Raw genomic sequence first — 23,959 nt, 5'->3', positions numbered from 1 at the left:
GTTAAGTGTCGATTCGGAAGACTCCGAAATGAACTTCGATCGTGGACGTTCGATAGTTGTGAACCCACTGCTCAGAGCTTTGAGAGCAATTTGCAATATTTCAAGCGACGGCAGGGAAGACTTCTTTACTGACGAGCTGCTTGTATATTAGGAAATGGAGAGCTAGATACGAAGTGGAGGAGCAGGGAAACGAAAAGCAGGAAAGAAAACTCAGGGACTGCTTTAGTTGGTAATTTCGTCACCTGAACAGCATATTCCCACGCGTGTTTATAGCCCGTTTACATTTGTCCTTAGCGAGGATGTATTTTGTCAAGGAATGGTTGTTCTATTAAATCCAGTTTGTGTTTTACTTCCTGGAATGCTTCATGTTTATAAGAGTGACGTAAGTGTTGCACACTGGCTTCGATCGATTGAAAATCGTAGAATTGTTTGGACCTGTGTTTTTGAAGTTGCGGGAAGCAAGGCGGAAGGGAACATTTCATACAATTACCGATTTCACATTATTGTCACACGTTTAAGTAGTAACTTTAAATGACCAATGTAAATTTTCTGAGTGCAGACTGAGTACTTTTTTTTTTCTTGTTCTTGTTTTTGAATTTACTTTTGACTCGCATATTTTTTGGTTCTGTTCAATTATATATCGGAGTGTTTGTTATCCACAGGCCGCGCAAACTCGGTGGTATGTGACTGTTGATGTGTTATAGATTTTGCAAGGGAAACTCGCTTTAGTCCTAAATATGTTTAAGTAAAGCTATTTTAAAATGTAGAAATAAACTTCACTTGTATTATAATGTCACACGTAACATGTGCATTTTGTACTCTTGGTGTGCAAAATGTAATTCCAAATGGCTGTTGGATCAGGGGGTGTGACTGCGATCACGCCAAAAAAGCCTAGCACATAGAAAGATCATAGAAAACTGAATAGCATTTGAAATTCTCAGCGCAGTAAGGTTGCCGTGATCAGATGATGCGATGGTCAATTTATCTATCCATATGGCATGTAATGAACAGTTCTACTTTCGTGGCGTGATCTATGAACATGAACACGAACAGCCCGTGATTTACGAAGAATGCCTGACTTTCAACAATGCGTGATTATTTTTTTATGTTTCTCTGTGGCCTTAAATAGTTTAGCGATTAATTGCGGTTTCCTGTATATGACAGCTAATGAACTGTTCGTTTTCCTTTATTTGACAGCTCATGAATAGTTCGTTTTAGGACTAGAATTTTAGGTTTCGATTTCAGTTGCGATCAGCGTCAGTATTGCGAACATTCAATTGTATTCAAGCTTCATCGTATTAGTTCTTCCAAGCCACAGAGATCCACTGTTCAGAATCTACTAATCAACTACAATAGAGATTAAACAAATCTCTGGTGGTTTGACACGTTTGTTGCCTTCTGCACCATGGCAGTTGTGTTTTTATGGCGATTTAGACTACGAGTGGTCCCTCTTTCGCTTAGTCTATTGTGCGTGACGCATAAAAAAACCTCGAGGGAAAAAATTCGTGCGAGCGTTTTTTTCCTCGAGGTTTACTTGCGGTCAACTAAGCGAAAGAGGGAATACTCCTAGTCTAATGGCGATTCTGTACTTTGTGAAGCAAAAGCGATTTGTGGGACAAGGTCGCTTAGAGTCACCGTCCTTGCTTTGTTTTATGAATCAGTTAAGAGGAGAACGAAGACTAAGAAAATCGAAAAAAACAAAACAAAAAAAAAATACACACACACACAACAACAACAACAAATTGGACAAAATAAATAAAACCACAAACCCGTCAAAAATTGATGCAATTTGCGCCTAGAATGTATGTAAGTTTATTTTTATGCTTGATTTTAGTATATTTAGGACCAGTAAAGGGAATTTCCTATAGAAAGTCTATTAAACGCGTGAATCAACAGTCAGATGTTGAGTTTGTGCCGCTTGTGCATAAATAACAAACATTAGGACATATTGAACACTATTTTGTCACTAGAAGCGAAAAAAAGTGAGTCAAGTGTTGGAAAAAAAGTGCTCAGTCTGCACAGTCTACACGGTCTGCATGGTCTGCACGGTCTGCAGTCTGCATGGTCTACGTTTTGGGATGACCGATTTTTTCTCAAAGTTTGAAGTGAAATAGGTCGGATAAGCGAAAAGGATGTGTTCCCTAAGCGGTCCGCAGATAATGTTACGCGGTCATATTTTCGACGCTATTGCACAGAATGTTTGTCGCACTGCTGATTTCCAAACCTTCAGAAAACTCTATGAGTCTAACAATTTTGTTATCATGTAATTCTAAAGGATTAATCTTCGACTTTTATCTAAATCGAAAGAGAAATAAGTGTTGGATGGCGACGTACAGTTGCGACCTATTTACATATCAGTATACTAGTCGTAACGCTTCTTGATTGATCACACAACTTTGCGGCTATGTTATAAATACTGCGGGATTGGAAGATATAGGTTGTCGGTAGTATTTCTACAAATTGCTGGTTGGCTTTAAGCAGAAAATTTTGAAAATAGCGTTTGAAAGTCTGCGGAACAAATTCCAGTGAGAGTTCTTCAATGGTTCTCACACGGCTCAGTTGGCTTGTTTCGGTTCGGCAAAATCAACCACCGTTCACGTCTTTATCGTACCACAGTGACCGATCATCGCCAGTAACTTGTGCAGTATATCTTTCTTTAAATCTGGGATATTGCTGCAACAGCCGATGGCGCTTCTGGAAGGCGTTTCTGTGCACTTTTCGAATGTGTATTGCACCATCCTGAGGGAAATGAGAGGACGTGAGATATTCAACCTTCCTGAGTAGAAGTCACAATAGTCGCTGGACCCATTCTCCTCAAACTCGGTCGCGAAACAAAATGGCGATGTTTTGGAGCTATTTTCGAGATTTTGTCGGGGCACAGAAAATCGAGGATTTAACCGAATACAATTTTTTTTTCGCAGAAGTATTTCAAATAACAAGTAGATTCGTTTTAGCGAAAAAAAAAAATGGAGGTTAGGTGCACTTTAAAGAGTACAGTAGAGCGATTTCATTCAGGATATGTCCCGGGGTTATTGACAACAGGCGATAGTAAGAGGACGTCAAGATAAGAAATCCTACACCGAAAAATCACTCGGCAGTGAAAGGTCAAACTCCCTGGTTTGTGCGGTAGGCACTCCTTTCGCGCGCTCCTCGCCCCCAGGATTTCACGCGGCCATTTTTTTTCCTCGCAGTTTTCTTTCACGTCACGCACGACGGTCTGAGCGAAAGAGGGACTACTAGTGGTCTAGCTTTTGACAGGATTGCATCCCATCTTTTCCTGATACCGTAAATCCTCAAATTAGCGGCCGGGCGCTTATTTCAAACTTAGGAGAAGATGGGAGGCACTTATTCGAGGGGCGCTTAATCGAGTGGGGTGGAGGTGGGGCGCTTATTTAATTTTTCCCAAATCGTGGCCTGACATGATAATTTTTTTTAATACATCATCTGTGCGAAAACAACAGCATAAGCTGTTTATCGATATAAAAGCTGATCCTAAAGTTTAAATCTATCGCGGCACAGTAAGTACTTAACGTGTTCAACGTGTTCACTTAACGTGTTCACAAACTGAAACAATGTACAAATTTAATACTACACGACGAAAATTATACATCCTTTGTTGGCTCAGTACTCGTTAACAAAATGGGGGAAGGGGAGGGTGCGCTTATTCGAAGGGGGGCGCTTATTTTAAATTTTGGCCGATTGGAGGGGCACTTATTCAAAGGGGGCGCTTATTCGAGAGGGGGCGCTAATAGAGGCGTGTCGCGTCCAAGCAATGTAGTGCTTCCGGTGTAGATACCTTAACCCCTATATCAAATTGAATCTCAAAGAGATAGTTTGCTTTCAAACTATACCAAGAATTTTGAAATAAAACGAATTGTAGAATTTTCACGACCTCTAAACTTGAGCATGCGAATGTCTTATTTCCAAATATATTTTTTTTCTCCTAGAGCGAGTTTTCTACGATTACTCCATATTTTTTTAATCCAATTTCGAAAATGTCCTGTAGCTTTTTACTTAAATTGAATATGGCAAATCGTAGACCCATGATTTTTAGCGCATTGGGTCCGGAAACTGAGGGACAAATTAAATAAGCGAAAAACAAAATGCGCTTTGACTTGTAGCTTTCAAAAGGTGATTCGGATGCTCGCATTTAGAGGTCTTAAGAAATTCGACATTTCATTTTATTTCAAAATTCTTGGTACAGGTGAGGAAGCTTTATAAGCTATAATTTTATATGGGAGATTAGGTATTTACAGTTTAAACCGAACGCACCACATTGCTTGGATGTGACACACCTCTGAAGGTATACGGTAACGTTAATTTCTGTTAAACATCATTTAAAGACATAGTTGCCCTAGAAATGTCAAGGCAAGTAACGAAACAATCGACACACCCAATTTTTTTCTGGTAGATTCTGGGAAAGTCAAAAAAGTGAGGAAAGTTCAGCCCAAGCATTGTAAGCCACCCCCCCCCCCTCCCCTTGCCCCCCTCACCTTCTCTCCCAGGGCCAAATAGGGTGAATTTCCAGACAAGAACGAAATTCTGCGTTTCTTACACCGGATCGCCATATAAGTACGAATTCTTTTTTTTTTTTTTTTAAGGAAAACTGGAGTAGTCATTTTGTTTCTTTGCTGTAGTTGCTTCATTGTTAGGAAAAGGTTAAAGCACAGTTTCGATCAACCAAAGTAATCAAGTGTAATTTATTTCTACACCAAAAAGCAATGACCAAGACTAAATGATTAATCTGTACAGTTTTAGTATCAGATGAACTTCAAGAAATATGCCCCACCAAAAAAACACTACTCTCTCGTAAGATAAAACAATGTACAAAGTTGTAAATACTTTATGTTCTTACTGGTGTTAGCGGTTTTTTTACTTCAGATTGAGATTAACACTGTACAGGTAAGTCTTTATTCTTCGAAGTATAACCCGGATATTAATTAGTAATCTTAAATAACATTAATTACAGCGTTAACTAAATTGAAACATTACTTCACTAGTGCCACCCAAGATTGTTTCAGATGCTGCGGTGAGAGTAGATCCAGGTAGCCAAGTTCAGTGTTCAGCCATTGGAACCCCTCCCATATACATAGCATTGATACGGAACTTTACAGTGGTGATGAACACGACAAATATTACGAGCAGTAAATTATACCAGGAAGGTAACTACACATGTGTGGCCACCAGCAAGTATGGAACTGATGTAAAGCACTTCGTAATAAAAGGAGGTGAGAAAATAAGATATTTTGAAACTAACCCCACGCAGAGGGTTGCAAAGGGGTGGGGGGTCCAATTATGAATCACGCTGAATTTTCTATCACATCACGCATCAGGGAGAAGTTTTTGACCAATCACGCATCACTTAAAAAGAAGTAAGTGCGTTGCCAATTTTATCTTCTCAACTCTAACAACGTCATTAAAAACAGAACTCTGCCGATTGAACCACAGAAATCTATCGACAAATATTCCAAACATTTGACCCTGAAAATGCCAATTATCGGCCAAAATAGAAGTGGTGACTTAACTGCATACTGGGAGATTTGGTCTGCATCCGGTAGACTCCTGGATAATCAGGCTCCCGACAAGCATGAAAAAAAAAAAAAAAAAAAAGGCGAGCGGAGCGAACCTTGCAAGGTGGGATTTTTACCTCTCCAGACCTCTCTCAGCTAGCTCCGCACGCATGTTATTTCCTTCGCCTACAACACAGTCAGATACGAATTGAGAAGACATCTACTGCACCTTTGCTATTCTTTGAGATACAGGCATTATATTTGTGTCAAAGCTTTACTCCCCGGAAATACGCGCGACAACTGTTTTTATGTCTGTGAAGGACATAACGTGGCTTTTGAATTCAGTTGGGTATTTGTGACAACTTTCATTAAGTGCACGTAGTACACAAATGTTTTCTCTCTGTAGGGGGTCATTGCTTGCGGAAGCGTCTTCTCGGGCGGCATAAAATGATTCCAAACACTAACGTTCCTTCAGTTCAGCCGTTTGGGAAGACATTCTTTCAGAAATAAAAACAGAAAATGATGTCACGTCTTCTACGGTATATCGATCTTGATTAAGACTATTTACCTTGAATGAATGGTATCCTTCTAGGTCCAAAAACATTCACCTATCAAGGAAATCTAAATGGTAAATCACGCGTCACTTACCTCTAAAATAGCAAATCACCCATCACGTTGTGTTGTCTTGTCCCACGTCACGCGGCTAATTTGGTCTCAATCACGCGTCACTCTACTAATTTTGGGGACATCAAAAATCACGCAAAAACTATTTGTCACCCTCCATGCATACTGAATTGTGGCAAATTTTGTTAATTCATTTGAAGTTTCTCTGGAAGCAATTTGCAATGACGTCTAATGACACGTGATGGCACGTGATGGCACGTGATGGCATAACAAAGTGATGTTTTTCTCCAGGTCATGGAAAAAACAAGAACAATAGAATTGGGTTATCGTTGGGAACTTTCAGTTTAAAAAAAACATGCACTGTCGACCGTATAAACGATCCACGAATAAGAAACTTTGCTACTGAAACAAATCATTTGACAAATAAGTTGTATCGCGCGGTGCACTCGACTGTGAACCCTTAACATACTGGTCAGCGGATTGGAAAAAAGTCCAACAGGAAGAGTTGAAAATGAGATGAAGGAATCTGTGTGTTTTGGTGCCTTGCAGTTGCAGGGAATAAAACTAGCCCGTCGATATCAACTCTATCTTTTTATTTTTTTGATCTGTTACATGCAGGGTGTGGTCCAGTGATTGAAAATACACTCAGAAGTCCCGGATATCCTAACGATTACCCAAACAATACAGATTGTATTTCTTCGGTTCCTATTCCACAAGGCATGGTGATTAATATTACCATTAACGAACTTTACCTGGAGGATAGTATATCTTGCCAGTAAGTACTGATTTTTAGTGTGTTAACAAGTTGTGAATGTAAGGAGAGGTCCAGTGACCTGCATCACTTTCTCCACAGAATGTAAAGCCTCTCCTCCTTTTTTTTCAAGGGAAGTCACATGTGTATTAATTCGATTATTTGAACGCAAGTTGTAGGAGGAAACTTTTCAGCTGTCAGCATGTGTTCAGTTCCTTCAACAACTTCCCGGTCCTAAAGTGGCGTAAGGCTGAATTTCCTTCGTTTTATCATCAAGCAATAATTGAATGCTTTGCAATTTGACTAGCTTTTTAGTAACAAGGACGAAAAATTCTGAAACTAAATTATTGCTGTAAGTTAAAGGGCCCTAGTCAACCACACTTTTGTTTTTGTTTACATGCGAGAGTTTGGGCTATTATATTTTATTCGCAGCATGTCAAAACTACTAATTAAACTACTTAAGAGGTGCCCTCTGTAATTTTCAACTATGGCCATTTGGACCAGAAAAAATCAAATTCCTCAAACTTTCTCAGATGAATGGTCTAGATAAGTTATTCACAAAAATATGACTTTCAGTTCAATTGGATTCGTATTTTAGCGCTGGGGCTTCCATCTTGGTTTTGCCCCTCTGAGAGGGCTTTCAGCGGCCATTTTAGGGCACATTTTTAACAATTTGCCATACAAAGAAAACGATCTAACTCCGGGTAAAAACCCTTTATTCGAGACAAGCAAATGTTTCTTGCTACATTGAGAGGCTGTTTTGGCAATTTGATCATCATCTGATTTTTCTATAGAATTTTAAATTTCTTCCCTTTCGACTACTCATGAACCGCCATAAAAAAGGCGAAGTTTAAAGGAAAATATCGCCAAAAGTACATCACTTGAGATCCCAAAACTACCCTCCACTTAAAGAGCAATGTCTCACCTGTAAAAACATGTAATAAAATTTTGGGGCAGTTAAAACTGTAAAATGTTAGAAGAAAAAGTTTAAGCCGTGTTTTTGTCAACAAAGACCGCCGTCCTAATTAGCATAATAACGTAAAAGTAACGATGCACAGAGAAAATAATGATATATTCCACCAGGAGCCATAATCGGGGACGGAGACCGTAAGCGCGCGCCATTTCAAGTATTGGGGTTGTCCCCATGATATGGGACAATAATTCTATTTTTAGAACAGATTGCGCCATCACCTGTGGCACACGCGCGTACATGCTGCGAGGATTTTTGCGGATATCGCGCGGGGGAAATGGCGTCCGAAATTCCCGAAATGTTTCATATTTTTGCCCCACAACTCAACGCGTTTACGTCTGTTGGAATTTTGCTTAAGTATTTTCGTCGTAAGCTGCTCCAGTTTGAGTGAAGTAAGACTGTGTCGAATTTAGGTATGTTCCGCTGTAAGCTTATATATATCGCTGACCAAGTTGTGTTCCGACTGATGCTTCTTTTACATGAGCTGTACATTACTCCACTTTAAATTTCACATATGTTGAAGATTAACAGCTTTTCCATTACACAGCAAAAAACTAGCTGGATATATTTAGATATAGCAGAGCTTCAGGACTTCATAGTTTCCTAGCTCCTCTTGCCACACGCTTGCGAGGAATTTGTCAGTCTATCGCGACCGAAAAGTAAGACAAAATAATTGCTAGTTTGAGTTTCGCTTGAATTGTAAGCAATGCTTGATGTTTCATCAAGACTTAATAACTTTACGTCCGTAGATACTGCTCAGTTTTATTCGTGTAAAAATCCAGTAAATTCTCTGTTGTCGATGAATGAGAGCGCCCGCCGATGCGTGTTTTGTACAGTCAGTAAACATGACAAATTGTACTTGCGCCGCACTTTCGTGTGAACGCGTACATCGAACTCAAACAATAGCTCTATAGTTTTTAAATATGTTTAAGATTGATAAATGTTTGAGAACATATTAAAAGCTAAGCTGAAAATATGTGAATAAAGCAGAAACAATCAGCAAAGTTACGATTACGCTTTCTTTAATCAACTTGGAATAACGATTTCGATTTTGATGATCGAGTTATCAAAACTCCTTGCCTATTTTCATTTTCGCAGTGTAAAACTTCACTATGCTTATGTTGAACAAACACACATGATGTTAGTAGCCTTTTTAGCATTCGTGAAATTTGTTGCAGCATCTCAGCACAAAAGATAACGAAAGAAATCTTTGTCGAGATTTGTTGACAATTGAAAACACCGACTCGGACTTGAAAGTGCACGAGCTGCATGCACTATGCAAATGAGCTAATTGTACGCGTCAGACTTTCCTTTCAAAAACTTTTGCAAACTCACCAAACAAGCAGAGACAATAAGAAACCATCAAAACAGGTTTTAGTTATGATTAAACATTGTCTGAGAAACTCACAAATTAACTCGATACCAGAGTAGAGAGTTTTCTTGCTATATTCTTAAGCATACGCGTAAGCTTACAACTAGCGTGAGCAGATCTTATTATTCATTCCCAGCGCGAGATTGAAGTCTTGTTTTCGACCCTGAAAAACCCACTTTTTCCGTTAGCTCAGAGCATAAAACTACTTATAAGCGCCCTGGTTCGTATTCCCTGCCTTATTCCCTGCCATCGCTGTGAAAAATACGCAAGAGAATCTCTCAACTCTCACCATTTGATCACGCAACGTGACAACATCCACGGGAGAGCCCCTGACATGTGCGTGAGTCCGCGCGGATATATGACGTCAGGATGGCGTAATTTGTTCTAAAAATAGAAAAATTGTCCCATATCATGGGTGCGCGCGAATCCCGAGACTTACGGTCTCCGTCCCCGATTATGGCTCCTGATTCCACTTATCTCGCGACATGTCGACAACTGGATGTTCCATGATGCCTCATGTTATATTTCCAGTATGTTTCAGCCACATTTTCGGTGATTAGTGTACGAAATCACTCTCAGACATCGCCACGGTTAAGCAGATTTCAACTCTCCGAATCCCGCTTCAAAACATCTATCGATATTATTTGTCTTTCGCCTCATAAGCCGCCGTTTACAAGAAGTTTAACAATTTGCTGAGATCCTGACTGACCCAGAAGTCTGTTAGCAGCCTTTAAAATCCTCCTTTTAATCGAGGATTCTCATCAAGAACTCGTTTAAGCTGAGTTCTGTTTTGATCTGTTATGCACCCGCCATTATTCCACAGATTGCGTTACATTTGACAAATGCGCATTCCAACGGGTAAGGGTAGGGTGGGTAGGAAGTGAAAATGTAACCGACATTAAAGCCATTTTACGCATTTCTGTGGCTAAACTAGTTACTGGCTTTCCCAGAATGATTTGAACATGAGCTTCTGCTTGCAGGTATTTTCTAGGTTATTTTTGTAGGGTAGGTGGGGCGGGGGGGGGGGGCAATTAAAAAAAAAAGAAAGAAAAAAGAAAACGATAGACAGTATCAGGTCAAAAGATTATGATCTGTGTATCTTGATCAGCTTTATCAGTTCATCAGTGAGGCCCTTTTAGGGGTTTTCGGGATACTGGATATTTGGGTAAAAAGTTAATAGGATGCAAGAAATTTAGGGGAAATATTAACGCGGTAGAGCATGTTTAGATCGGACAAAACAGGACATTAATTGAGTAGGAAATCATTGAGTTGGATTTAACAGGATACAAGATATTTAGGACAAAAATTAACAGGATAAGGGATACACCGATACCCCCCCCCCCCTCCCCCTCTTCCACTATGGGGCCTCAACAATGGTCAGCTATTTAGGATAAAATAAATGTACGTCAACTGCTATAAGCATTTATTCTGGACTCTTAGTACTTATATCACGGTGGAATATGAACGTTTTGTATCAGATTTTAGGGGTTTTAAGGTTAGGTAACGCAGCTCCTTGTTAGTAATTTCGAAGCCCACACTTGTTACACTGAATAGATAGATAAAGACGGGGCTGGAGAAATAAACAGAGAATGAAATGTGTCCCGATCTCTTTGCAAACACAAAGGTTGCCATGTAAGAAATTCGTGTTAAACGGTACAGAATTCGGGACACATTTCATTCTCTGTTTATTTATCCTAATCTCATTGACAGCTATTAATTTTTGACGAGAATTTTCATTTATTACAAATAGAATACGGATAGAACTCCAATAAAAAGCCTCTTCCTTGTGTTTTTTTTTTTGTTCAGCATTATACTTGTGTCTTTCGCTGCCCGAAATGCCATCAAATGGTGAGAAAAGCAACAGACTGACAAGCAGTGCGCAAGAAAAGTTTTTCTCGGGTCAGGAAACGGCCTTAAAACTCGAAGCAATTACTGTAGCACAAAAGATGAGGCGCTCAAAAGATGAGGCCAGAATTAGGCGGTTCACCTGTGATGAGTTCCTGACTCCTTGCCACGTTTGGTCCTTCCTCTCGAGAATGGCTTCAAAGCTTAGAAACAGACAGGAGAAGGTCCTCCAAGAATACACAACAACCGCTGAGAATCAAGCTGCAGATATTTTTGACAAGTGTCTGTTAACTCATCCAATTGCTTATGACTCATTCAACTTGTGTGCCTTAAACGCATCTATAATGTCTTTAAAAAGCTAAGCGTCAACATTAGTGCTTCGCTTGATAGATGCGGGTATTTTAAAGCACCCTGCATAGGGTTGCAGACATGCAGCTGTGCGCCATCACAGAACTGAACGACATTAGCGGCTGTGGGGTGCCTCAGGCTCATAACGAATGGTGCCTACAAAATACAAACGTGTTTCCGCCAGATTAAGAAAACGTGAAAAAGTAGATCTTAGCCAGGGTTATTAGAATCCACAAAGAAAACTGGGGGTAGTCATTAATTTTTCCGAGATAATTAGCTACTGCTGACGGTAGCAATTTTCTGAAAAAAAGGTAAAGATATTTCTTCACAGATTCTCCTAAGGTTCGCCTTTACATGCAGAAAACTAAACATATTAAAAAACATCTTTAAACTACGTGGTAAGTGCTAACATTAAACCACTTTTGATATGTATTTAATGACAGAATCGTCGCAACAGCACTCCTCTGGCTTAGCCAAAATACAGTCTACATAACTTTTCCTCACAGCCAAAAACTAATGCATTGTCGAATAGGCTTGCCAATTCCAATTCATACCATAAAATGCAGCTGTAATCACCCCTTTGTTAAAAGTTAAATGAGTTGTTTCATCTTTTCGAAAACTTTGTCGGTGTCCGTTACTTTTTTTCTTGTTACTTTCCAAGTAAGTTAAACAATGACGTCTCTCGCAGTTGTTTTGCGCGCGCATTATGCCATCTACAGTTGAATTTCAGTATGATTTTTTCTACGGATACGATAAAAGGTAGTTTTTCAGCTGAAAGCCGCTCACAGTTAGTGCTTAGCGATATGCTGCTTTTCTGGTAATCCCGGTTTTAGTACAGGCTCGTAATTTTAGTGCGAGATTTGTTTCGGCCACAATATAATTTTTTTTTAAGTCGCACGCTTGGTAGGGTAGTTAATTACGTCACTACTTCCAACCCAAGCGCGCGCCTGGCGTTTAAACCATGCCTAAAAAAGAAAGTACCGTCCTTAACTGCCCTTCAATAATTTTCTGAGCATTTTCTTTTCTGATGGAAAAGTGACACGGCTAAGAAAATGTAACAAGTTTCAATAAAACGTCGCTTATCATTACTTCCTGCGCACTATTCGTCAGTCTGTTGTCTTTTGCAAAATTTGATGGCACTTCCGGCAGCAGCCCCCCACCCTACACTGCAAAAATAACCTAGAAAATACCTGCAAGCAGAAGCTCATGTTCAAATCATTCTGGGAAAGCCAGTAACTAGTTTAGCCACAGAAATGCGTAAAATGGCTTTAATGTCGGTTACATTTTCACTTCCTACCCACCCTACCCCCCCCCCCCCCCGTTGGAATGCGCATTTGTCAAATGTAACTCAATCTGTGGAATAATGGCGGGTGCATAACAGATCAAAACAGAACTCAGCTTAAACGAGTTCTTGATGAAAATCCTCGATTAAAAGGAGGATTTTAAAGGCTGCTAACAGACTTCTGGGTCAGTCAGGATCTCAGCAAATTGTTAAACTTCTTGTAAACGGCGGCTTATGAGGCGAAAGACAAATAATATTGATAGATGTTTTGAAGCGGGATTCGGAGAGTTGAAATCTGCTTAACCGTGGCGATGTCTGAGAGTGATTTCGTACACTAATCACCGAAAATGTGGCTGAAACATACTGGAAATATAACATGAGGCATCATGGAACATCCAGTTGTCGACATGTCGCGAGATAAGTGGAATATATCATTATTTTCTCTGTGCATCGTTACTTTCACGTTATTATGCTAATTAGGACGGCGGTCTTTGTTGACAAACACACGGCTTAAACTTCTTCTTCTAACATTTTACAGTTTTAACTGCCCCAAAATTTTATTGCATGTTTTTACAGGTGAGACATTGCTCTTTAAGTGGAGGGTAGTTTTGGGATCTCAAGTGATGTACTTTTGGCGATATTTTCCTTTAAACTTCGCTTTTTTTATGGCGCTTCATGAGTAGTCGAAAGGGAAGAAATTTAAAATTCTATAGAAAAGTCAGATGATGATCAAATTGCCAAAACAGCCTCTCAATGTAACAAGAAACATTTGCTTGTCTCGAATAAAGGGTTTTTACCCGGAGTTAGATCGTTTTCTTTGTATGGCAAATTGTTAAAAATGTGCCCTAAAATGGCCGCTGAAAGCCCTCTCAGAGGGGCAAAACCAAGATGGAAGCCCCAGCGCTAAAATACGAATCGAATTGAACTGAAAGTTATATTTTTGTGAATAACTTATCTAGACCATTCATCTGAGAAAGTTTGAGGAATTTGATTTTTTCTGGTCCAAATGGCCATAGTTGAAAATTACAGAGGGCACCTCTTAAGGGGGTATGGTACCCTAAAATATGAGGATGTTCATGAAAAATGCAATTTCTTGGAAATACAAGACTTAAGAGCAAATTCCCACAAAAATCCAACAAAATCGGCTGAAAATCGACCAGTTTCATTCGATTCGCATTTCGCGATCATTGAGCACAGAAAAGTTTTGATACAAACAGCTTCTTGCAGAACTATTCCTTGTCTAAAAAAAGGACAATTTCAAGAATATTGGGTTAATCTAATTATTTGACGGTAAACAAAACCAGAGTGTTCTCCAAAATTGAGTTAGTCAGTCGGTGAAAAGAATTGTCATTTTGACCATGTACCATGTCTCGTAATTCCACAAGATTTTAGATTCTAACTATACTAGGATAGGTCTTTCAATATATGTAAAGTTTAGATTGGGCAAATGATCAGGCACTCATCAAAAAATTATGCAAAATCGTTCACAAAAGACACAAAATCACGCCAGCAGTCGAATGCGTGACCAAAAGTGTCACCACTGTTTTGTCATTAAATCATTGAAAGACCTATCCTAGTATAGTTAGAATCTAAAATCTTTTGGAATTCCGAGACATGGCACATGGTCAAAATAACAGTTCTTTTCACTGACTGACGCACTCGTCATTGGAGAACACTTTGGTTTTGTTTACCGCCAAATAGTTGGATTACTCCAATATTCTTAAAACTGGGCTGTTTTGGACAAGGAATAGTTCTGCATTAATTTGGTTGTATTACAACTTTTTTCCGCTCAATAGTTGCGAAATGCGAATCGAATGAAAATGGTCTATTTTCAGCCCAGTTAGCACTCGTTAGATTTATGTCTGGACATGAAATCGATAATGTCCTTTTTCTCGGAAATACCAAGATATTTGAAGAAAAAAACTACATAGCGTTTTTACTTTTTCTAAGGCTTACTTATATGCAACAGTAGGGCAAATTCGATTTTTCAAGCCTTACCGAACTATTTTTGATTTTTGTGAACATTTGCTCTTAAGAGTGCCTGCCCGTAAAAATCAGACAAATTCTTAATTTCGCGGCAAGGGTCGAAAATTCGATTTCGCTCATATTCTCATGGTAGATAGGCTAGGGCGTGACAAAAACTACTGGATAGTTTTTTTGGCAAAATATCCTTTTATTTCAAAGAAATATGCCAATTACCAAATTCCGTTAAAATCGTCATTTGACGCACCATTTTATTAAGCAAGTTTGAGAGCCTCGGATGCAAAACCGCATCATTCTTCCGTCTTCAAAACACTCAAATATTTTTGTGCAATGTTTAAATGTGTACTGGGTTGATTTTAGGGAATGTTGCGTTGTCTTTTTGGGTGCAAAATAATTAAATTTCGAAGACATGTATTTCATTCACTTAAAAGTACTTCGTGAATATAATTAATTTTCACCATGTGCGAAACCTTCAAATGGACCAAGCTTCTGGTGGTTGAATTGCAGAAGGATGATCTACAGATTCCTGTAAAAATTTCTTTGGGCAAATGATTGTGAGCGACGCGAGAGCTTTTCAAAGTACGTCAAAAATGCAAATATTTGACCATCCGTCGTCAAATTTCAATTTACGGGTTAGACGTATATTTTAGCATGCGCCACATGACTTGACCTATGTTAAGTTGAAATAGACACAGAGCTGATAATTTCGAAGTGTTCTAACCTCATTTGCTGTAAAAGGAAGGTCCAAAGCCGATTTGACGTGTTTCTATCACCATTCGTCGCACATAAAGCAGAAGTTTGCTTTTGTTTACATAACGTCCGATGTACATCGCCAACTGTCAACTTATTTAACGGTCGAATACCATGAATCTGTGACCCTTGTTCGACACATATGATCACCACTGCATCTAAGTCAAAAACGGCTAAGTCATTTGTAGATAGTTGCTTGCTTTGCACTACACCAAAATATTACGTTTGATCATCATGGTTTGATGGCTTGAATCCTTGCTTGCAGCGTTTCCTTGTTCGTCACGCAATTCTGTCATCCCATTTTAAGGGGTAGGGGTGGAACAATTTCTATCCTGATACGTAAGGCTCCGTAAGGCTTGGAATCACTGGGAGCACGCAATCGTGTTGAGTAGGAAGAGATTAAATTAAGAAATGAAAAGAATGAATAATTTACCATTGCCCCTGTTGTTATCTTTTACTCGACCATCGCTACCTACATGCCCCTGCGTAATACTGTAATGCTAAACTCATACCTAGATCTTTTCGCGCTTTGCAATTATTTTTTGTTTTAAATACATGTAATACAGTGGGCTACCCCCGGGGAAATGGGTGGCGACCGCTTAATGGGGCTAGCCGCTTAAATAGAGGTTGGTGTACCTGCCTTTTGCAACAAATAAGGTTAGAACATTTCGAAATTATCAGCACTGTGTCTATTTCAACTTATTATAGGTCAAGTCATGTGGCGCATGCTAAAATATACGTCTAACCCGTAAATTGAAATTTGACGACGGACGGTCAAATATTTGCATTTTTGACGTACTTTGAAAAGCTCTCGCGTCGCTCACAATCATTTGCCCAAAGAAATTTTTACAGGAATCTGTAGATCATCCTTTTGCGATTCAACCACCAGAAGCTTAATCCATTTGAAGGTTTCGCACATGGTGAAAATTAATTATATTCACGAAGTACTTTTAAGTGAATGAAATACATGTCTGCGAAATTTAATTATTTTGCACCCAAAAAGACAACGCAACATTCCCTAAAACCAACCCAGTACACATTTAAACAGTGCACAAAAATATTTGAGTGTTTTAAAGACGGAAAAATGATGTGGTTTTGCATCCGAGGCTCTCAAACTTGCTTAATAGAATGGTGCGTCAAATGACGATTTTAACGGAATTTGGTAATTGGCATATTTCTTTGAAATAAAAGGATATTTTGCCAAAAAAAACTATCCAGTAGTTTTTGTCATGCCCTAGCCTATCTACCATGAGAATATGAGCGAAATCGAATTTTCGACGCCTGCCGCGAAATTAAGAATTTGTCTGATTTTTAGAGGCAGGCACTATTAATACTTCGTGTAAGAAAATGTTTACTTTTGTACCGACTGACTTCGCGCCAACATTTCTACTTTGCAAGGTTTTTAAGTAGAATTCAGTGAAGAGGATCAACACAAAGTTTTGAACAACTAGTACATTTATACTAAAACAACTAGATTACTCGCTCTCGATTTCTATGCGTGATAGTTGACTCGGGCTGCGCCCTCGTCACCAGGCGAGTGGTTCCGCAGTAAACTTTGACAATGTTATGACGAAATTTATCATCAATAAGGGGACAGATGCATAAAAAACTGACGTCAATTTGTTTTTTACAAAAACAAGACCCCAAAATGGCCAAATGCCGGGATAAATGAGGGGAAATGCCATAAACAAAGATAACTGAATTTCATTCAAAATGACCCGAACATTGTCAATAGCTTTTCTCGCTTTTTGATTGGCTACTTAAAAAAAGCCCACAAAATATCATTGGTTAAAAAGTTGACAGTTTGACAGCTGAAAGTTTAACTTGAGAGCTTGCTTAAATTAAAATTTTATCCGTTTGTACTCTTATCGATGATAAAAATGAGCCAATCAGCGCGCGGGAAATTAGACCGTTATTGTAAAAAAAAACTTGATAGAAACACGGTACATGTTTTCCATTTCTTAAATATTGCGGGGACAACGCAAAATCTTGCATGAAATTCAGCTAGCTCGAACTCGTCGGTCACGAAGAAGGGACATTATGACCCCAGTTACGTTGTAATTGTCACATCGTGAGTACTGCTCTTGCAAACTGTCCCCGCTATAACAAAGAAATGAACCAATATCCTCTTCGTGTGCAGCAGCTTGCTTACTGTCCCTGCAACATGGGTCCTATGCGTACACACCAAGGAGCTTGTCCCCGCTTCACGACCCCGCAACATGTCCTTAGTGAGTGCCGACCGACCTTTACACTTTTTGAGCTTGCCGCTCTCGGTTCTAGTGAATGATAGAATACAAGTCACTAAGCCAAACCACTTGCAATATTTGCATAAGCACACCAGTATAAATTTACTCCATTTAGAAACTGCGACGCAACTTTAATGAGAATGAAGCAAGAAACTACAATGGCGGTCAGTTACACTTACCGCTCTCTTTAACTTAACTTAACACATTGCCAAGTAAGAAGTTATACGACTTTTCAGTACACACTCTGCTCATAAGGAAAATGGCGGAATGAATAAATATGACTGGCTACACTCTCACAACATTAATAAATTCAAACTTATGGTTAAAAAACTGACATGTGCATACGTGATGCACTTTCCAGTGATCTACAAGCTCGTATCTCGAGTCTTCGCTCCTTTCTGCGCTAGCGAGTGACTCGCGAGAGTTCTGTTGCAAGATCGATTTTGATTGGTTTAAAAAAAGAGAACAATGAAAGCGACCAGAAGTAAAACAGCAGGGACCTGATTAAGGCACATGATTTTCAGCAAGGCATACGCAATTCAACTGGAAGCGGGATATTTTCGGATTTCTAAGAAGTACTTTCCAGGGTCACTCGGTTCTTGAGTGCTGGTCATGGGGAACGAAGAATCTGAGTTCCAGATTGAGGTGACCCTTGTTACAGAAGGTCACTTGTTTATGTTTCATTTCTTTGCAGCCGAGATTATTTACAGATTACCAATGAGAAGAATCGGGTGTTTGGCAAGTACTGTGGTCACATGACTGGAAAGAGAGTTCTTGTATCTGGAAAATACGCCTTGATAAGATTCCACTCAAACAGCAATATTCAAAACAGAGGATTTCTAATGGAGTTCTCAGCTGTTGTGCCACCATGTAAGAAATGATAATTGATATGGAGTTTGATGCTTTTATGATTGAGATAATAACTTTAAAACGTGTTAAGGCACAGAAGAGAGACATTTCTTGAACAATTATAAAACCAGAACTGACAAGGGCGAGTAGGCGTGTATTTGTAAGAGTGACTGCTGAGGACAATAGAAGTTGATATAGAGAATCAATCAATACAATGAATAACGATCTCACAATATCTATAGACTTAGATAATGACTTTGAAAAACGATGCAAATTTGAAATTTTCCAACACACTCTACCAAGCTTTGAATTCTTGAATTTTACATCGAGATAGCCTCCTTTAAGACAAGTGAAATTTTTGAGTGCCCAAAGGAGTTTTTATCTTGCACACGTAAGGAACAATTAACAAAAACGTTGTCCCCCAGTGTCGCGAGGACCTCGATGACAGAAGTCCGTCTTGCATGCGGCCATGATATAGGCTCAGTGATTTGGGTTCGAAGTCTGACTATAGGGAGGCTGTCCCAAAACATCATGGGGCAAAGACATTATCGGCAACCAATCAGAGAAGACCGCGACGTAAGCATACGTAATTAGATACTTACAGTTTTGTTGGCTTCCCCAGTCCCCCTTTCTTAAGGAGAGCACTAAACCCTAAGATCTCACCATTGTGGGTACTCCCCGAGGGTTGGCTACCCCAGCTCGAGTACACCAAATTCATCTCCCACATAAATAATTTCTAACATCTCCTTTAAAGTTGACAGTTATTTATGATAATACAGTGTTCGTGGCTAGTCTTATGCAGCTCGTTTCGTCCCGGCCAAGGGACTCATTAGAGACCTTTCTGCTTGGCAAACTCGTTGGGCATCACGCCCAAATTCCCGTTCGCTAACAAAATTATGACAGCAATCTTGTCTTATATCGCGCAAGGATTCCCGACCGCATTTCATTTCCACGAGAAAAACTGGAATACGAGTTTTCTGCAAAACCAAGAGCAATAGAGTGGTAAGAGACAATGTCTCTTGAGCATGATAATTTTCAATAGGCCGTAATGAATGTAAACATTGTCATAAAAATTTGACTTCTTTAGCAACAAGTTCGCGCATTCTCTTTTACCCTATCCAGACCGGGCTTTTTGGCTTTTTAAGGTCTTCTAGTGACTGGAAACCAAGTGAAAATGTTATTAAATCAGACGACTAGGTTGAACAAAGAGGATATCGGTTAGTCTTCACTCTGGTTTCACCAGCCTCGGTTTCACCACCCTTTTTTTGTTTTACTCGGGTGGGACGATAAAGAAGCTGATTAAGCTGATCAAGTTCACCAAGTTTATCTTCCTCCTAAAGCAGTTTAAGGACTGGATCAAAGATCTTTACTGGTTAACATAATTTATTAGATAAATCTCTAAAGACACAAGTGACAATGGAACCAAATTTAGCACATAGTTAGTTTTAACGTCCTTAGCATTTTGAGGTAGATTTAGGGCCTCTGACGGGTCACGTGAAATGTCACGTGACATTTAGCAGAAAATAACAAATATTTGACGAATTGGTGGCGGTTTTTAGTAAAATCATTCAACAAAAGTGAGTTTTAGATGCAGTTCAATTATTTCTATCCTCTCACGTTTGGAATGACCATCCAAGTTTTTGCGGAAAAGGTTGTAGGGTCAAAGGTCATTTTTTCAAGAAAATTCGACTTTTGATCATCTATATTTTCTAAAAACGAAATCAAGGAAGATCATTCCAAACGTAGCAAGGTAGATAATTTAAATTTGCATAGAAAACGCTCATTTATTGATTAATACGTGTAAAATTCGCTACCAATTGGCCGATTTACTAAATTTTAATAAAATGATAACGTTTAAAAGAACGTTTAAAAGGTCATAAACTTGTGGCGTCTGAAGTTACAGGCTCGCAGATACTATTTGGCCCTATTCAGACCGGGCTAATGGACTTTTTGAGGTATTCTTTGACCGATGAGGCATCCGGGAGAAGGGGCAGGGACTTTTAACGCCAACACCGGCCCCCTTACTCTTGGAGTATTAAAGTCATTGCTGACCATAAATCTTGTACGTTTAATAACACGTCCCAAACTTTCTTCTACGAGGTCCTTGTCATAGAATGGATCTGCCACCTTGGATTTTTACTAAAAATTTTTTAATAAACCCTGGAAAATTGCGAAAATTTGCTCACAATATTTTCTGTTTTTTGATAGTTTATATCTTTTCAATGATGTCTTTCATTTTCAACAGTACCAGTAGTCTCAGTTATCATGAACTTTGGACAGCTGCAAGCCCGATATAATTAAAGCAAAACAGGACGACACGTTTTTCATTTAGTAAAAAAATTCAATTTTAAAAATTGGAGTTATGACTTCATCCAATTATGGCAGCCTTCGGAGTGTTCATCATCCAGTTATTTCCAATGTAGTCCTCAAACATTACTTAAGCTCCCAGCCTCCTTAAGAGAGAAATTTAGTATCTTTCTTCAGTGCCTACAGAAAGGAATTCTGGTGAACCAACACAAGAAACCGCTGGTCAACCAACACAAGAAACCGCGATCTCCAATGAAAGGATGATCTACATCGTATCTGGTATCGCCTTCATTCTGTTCCTGGTGCTATGTTTTGTTCTAGGTTTCTGGTGCCACAGACAGTCTCGTCACAAGCGAATCAAAAGGTTATTCACTGTTGTTGTTACCTCGTACTTAAGGTGAAACACGATAAATTCGTTGGTTATTGCAAAACTGGAACAATTAACAGGAGAGATACTGAATGTTATAGCATTTTACAGCTAAAAGCTGTATCTATAAGTTGATTACAGCCGGTTCCATTCTCAGCAGGCGCTGTTTTGAGACTTAATGGAGACCTTGCCTCTTTGTTGCTTAAATTTATTCACCTAACAGCAATGAAAACTTTACTATTATAAATTGACCTTACATATAACATATGCGTACCCCAAGACAAACATAGTTTATGATGTTCAGACAAGAAATCGGAAGTGAAATGATTTGGCAAAATGATGGGAGGCGGAGTGGCCCACTGGTTAGTTGGGGAGCAGTGGGGGAAAACACAGAGAGAGAAAAAAATAAGAGAGGAGTGTGGTACGTAGGCTCGTAGGCCGTTTTGTGAATTCGCGTTCCTTGCCCCTTGGGAGGAGGATAAACAACCGCACTCCCAAAACGGCTGAAAATCGAGCCTATGTGGTACGGGAAAGCCAGAGAACAATCATTCACTCCTCACACCAAACCCGTCTCTCCTTCTTTCGCTCGCTTTTTTTCGTGCTGCACTCCAACTAACTAACTAAGCGCGTTGGACTCGGGATCTGCTAGCGGTCCATGTTGGTACGTTGGCTGGGGTCACTGCGTTGTGTTCATGGGTAAGAAATCTATTTGGGAATCTCTCCAGCCCGGGATATTCTAAAATGGATTACCCCAAAGTGCGAGGTCAACCTGAAGAAATGTGCGGAGGTAGCTTTCAACGGACTAGCATGTTATCTAGAGGAAAGCACAATACCTCTCGTTCGGAAGTCCAGATAGCTTTGATGGTATATGCTTAACTGCAGTCTTAACCACTGCAGAACTTGGTATCCAATTTGGAACGTATTGACAGAATGCAGAATGGCTGAGTTTCATCGCCAAGCTCTAAGACATTCATCTTCTAAGCAGCAAGATTTAAGTAAAATAATAGCCCACTGCGCTATACTACTTGAAAACAACTCTTTTTGTGCTTAAACTATTTTCCCATCTGTCCACAGATCAGTTCGTTCAGCTCGAGAAATTATTCCACTTGACAAGTGGGAACTTCTCCCCGAGGAAATAAAATACGAGGAGGAGCTGGGTCGAGGAGCATTTGGTGTGGTTTACAAAGCAACTCTAAAGAGACGAGTTGGAATTGAAGTGTTTGAAACTGAAAAAGCACTGAAGCCCGAGGAGCCATGCCAGGTGGTTGCTGTTAAAGAACTGCAAGGTAATTGCAATCATCAGGCAAAATCATGTATAAAAGGGCGAATCAAGTTACACAACTTGCTAATTGGTTAGTTCCAGTGTCTTTAAAATACACCTGAAAGAGATTTAAATTCTCGCTGGTATGCAAAATACTTAAAGGAGTTCAGTCACGGTATTTTGAGTTATTTTGGCCACATACAAAATTACCTTTAAATGGTAGGAAACCTGAAAATAACATTTTAATAAGATAGAAAAACACCAAAGAGATAATGATAAACCATAGAGGAACAAGGATGGCTAAGGATGGAGAAGGTTAACACGGATTACAAACGACGAATGTGAAAAAATGAGGCAAAACTTCTCAATACGCGCAAACCGTGACTGAGCTCCTTTGACCCTTTACAGATCGGTCGCATTTGGTCTTTTGCAATCAGATCGCAAGTTGTATCTCCCCAGTCTTAAGCTTAAGGTGACATTAGGAACGACACAACTGAGCCATTTCCCTTTAAAGTGTGGATATCATTAAAACTATATAATCATCTGTCGCCTTTTCATTTTGTTTTCATGTGCCATTATCCCTAAATTGGACAGCAGGTAGTCCTGAGCCCGAAACGCAATTGAATTTCCGGTCGGAATGCACTCAGACCGTGACTCAAGCAAAGCCTAATAGATGGCTGACTGATTTTTCAATCTGGTTTTAAAATCTTATATTCGTAGCAAATAGGAATTTAACTACATCATTTGTGTTTAGATGATCCGAGCGAAGAACAAAAAGAAGAGTTCTTGCAGGAAATAGAACAGATGAAGCTGATGGGTGCACACCAGAATATTGTATCCCTGGTTGGTTGTTGCACTTTGCAGGAGCACAAGTTCCTCGTGATAGAGTACGTTCCGTTTGGTGATCTGTTACAGTGGTTACGACGCAGGAGGCGATCGGTAAGACATTTCCCAAAGGAATATTTAATCAATTTGATGTTGCCCCAAGTGTTTTGTAGTAATGGATTTAAAGGTAAAGCAGTGGTGTAGTCCTTCACGAGACAGTTCGTGCTAATTATACGGGGCTCTTGCAAATCTATCAAAGCTCACAGTTTAACATGTAGCTAAAGGATTTTCAATGGCTAGATGTCTCCCAAGTAGGCTGTACTTGGTTCTAAACATAACAAGATTTCCAGTCGATAATGTTCAGCTCTCATCTTGAAACTTAATTACTTCCACGTTTAGACCAATCGTGGTAGTTATTTATGACCTAATCGCGTTCATTGTATTCTAGATCAATCGAAACCAAGACACTGGGTGTAACGAGCAGAAGAAATGTTACGACGACAAGGAAATATTCAAAGCTCAGGAAGAAATGAGTGACTGCAGCCAAGTAGGTGCCTTAAATTAAACCCCATTCTAATCAGATATGTTTAGGGCTTCAAGAACGTGAGTGGTGGGATGAAGTGGCGACTAAAAGTTCTGAGGCCTTTGACTCCACCAATATGTAACTTG

The 23,959-nt window shown here is 39.5% G+C and overlaps 3 protein-coding genes and 1 pseudogene across 4 annotated transcripts in view; all 4 read left to right on the top strand.

Moving 5' to 3' along the window:
• Nucleotides 1-23,959, top strand: part of LOC145479996 (uncharacterized) — a 239,927-nt gene that overhangs the window by 166,379 nt on the left and 49,589 nt on the right. The window lies entirely within an intron of this gene.
• The window catches only part of LOC145479967 (uncharacterized), a 331,443-nt pseudogene continuing 312,336 nt past the window's right edge, over nucleotides 4,853-23,959 (top strand). The window contains exon 1 of the transcript XR_014048490.1: nucleotides 4,853-5,228. The product of XR_014048490.1 is annotated as an uncharacterized LOC145479967 (transcript). The remainder of the gene's footprint in view (nucleotides 5,229-23,959) is intronic.
• Nucleotides 20,983-22,571, top strand: LOC145480832 (uncharacterized). The gene is made up of 2 exons (XM_081459162.1): nucleotides 20,983-21,201; nucleotides 22,279-22,571. The coding sequence occupies exons 1-2, from the start codon at nucleotides 21,098-21,100 to the stop codon at nucleotides 22,559-22,561; spliced, it is 387 nt and encodes a 128-aa protein (XP_081315288.1). The 5' UTR covers nucleotides 20,983-21,097; the 3' UTR covers nucleotides 22,562-22,571.
• Nucleotides 23,270-23,867, top strand: LOC145480704 (fibroblast growth factor receptor-like). The gene is made up of 2 exons (XM_081459013.1): nucleotides 23,270-23,404; nucleotides 23,739-23,867. The coding sequence occupies exons 1-2, from the start codon at nucleotides 23,270-23,272 to the stop codon at nucleotides 23,853-23,855; spliced, it is 252 nt and encodes an 83-aa protein (XP_081315139.1). The 3' UTR covers nucleotides 23,856-23,867.

This window comes from Orbicella franksi, chromosome 1 (assembly GCF_964199315.1).
Source record: "Orbicella franksi chromosome 1, jaOrbFran1.1, whole genome shotgun sequence".
Lineage (NCBI taxonomy): Eukaryota > Metazoa > Cnidaria > Anthozoa > Scleractinia > Merulinidae > Orbicella > Orbicella franksi.
This window is presented reverse-complemented; position numbering and strand designations above follow the sequence as displayed.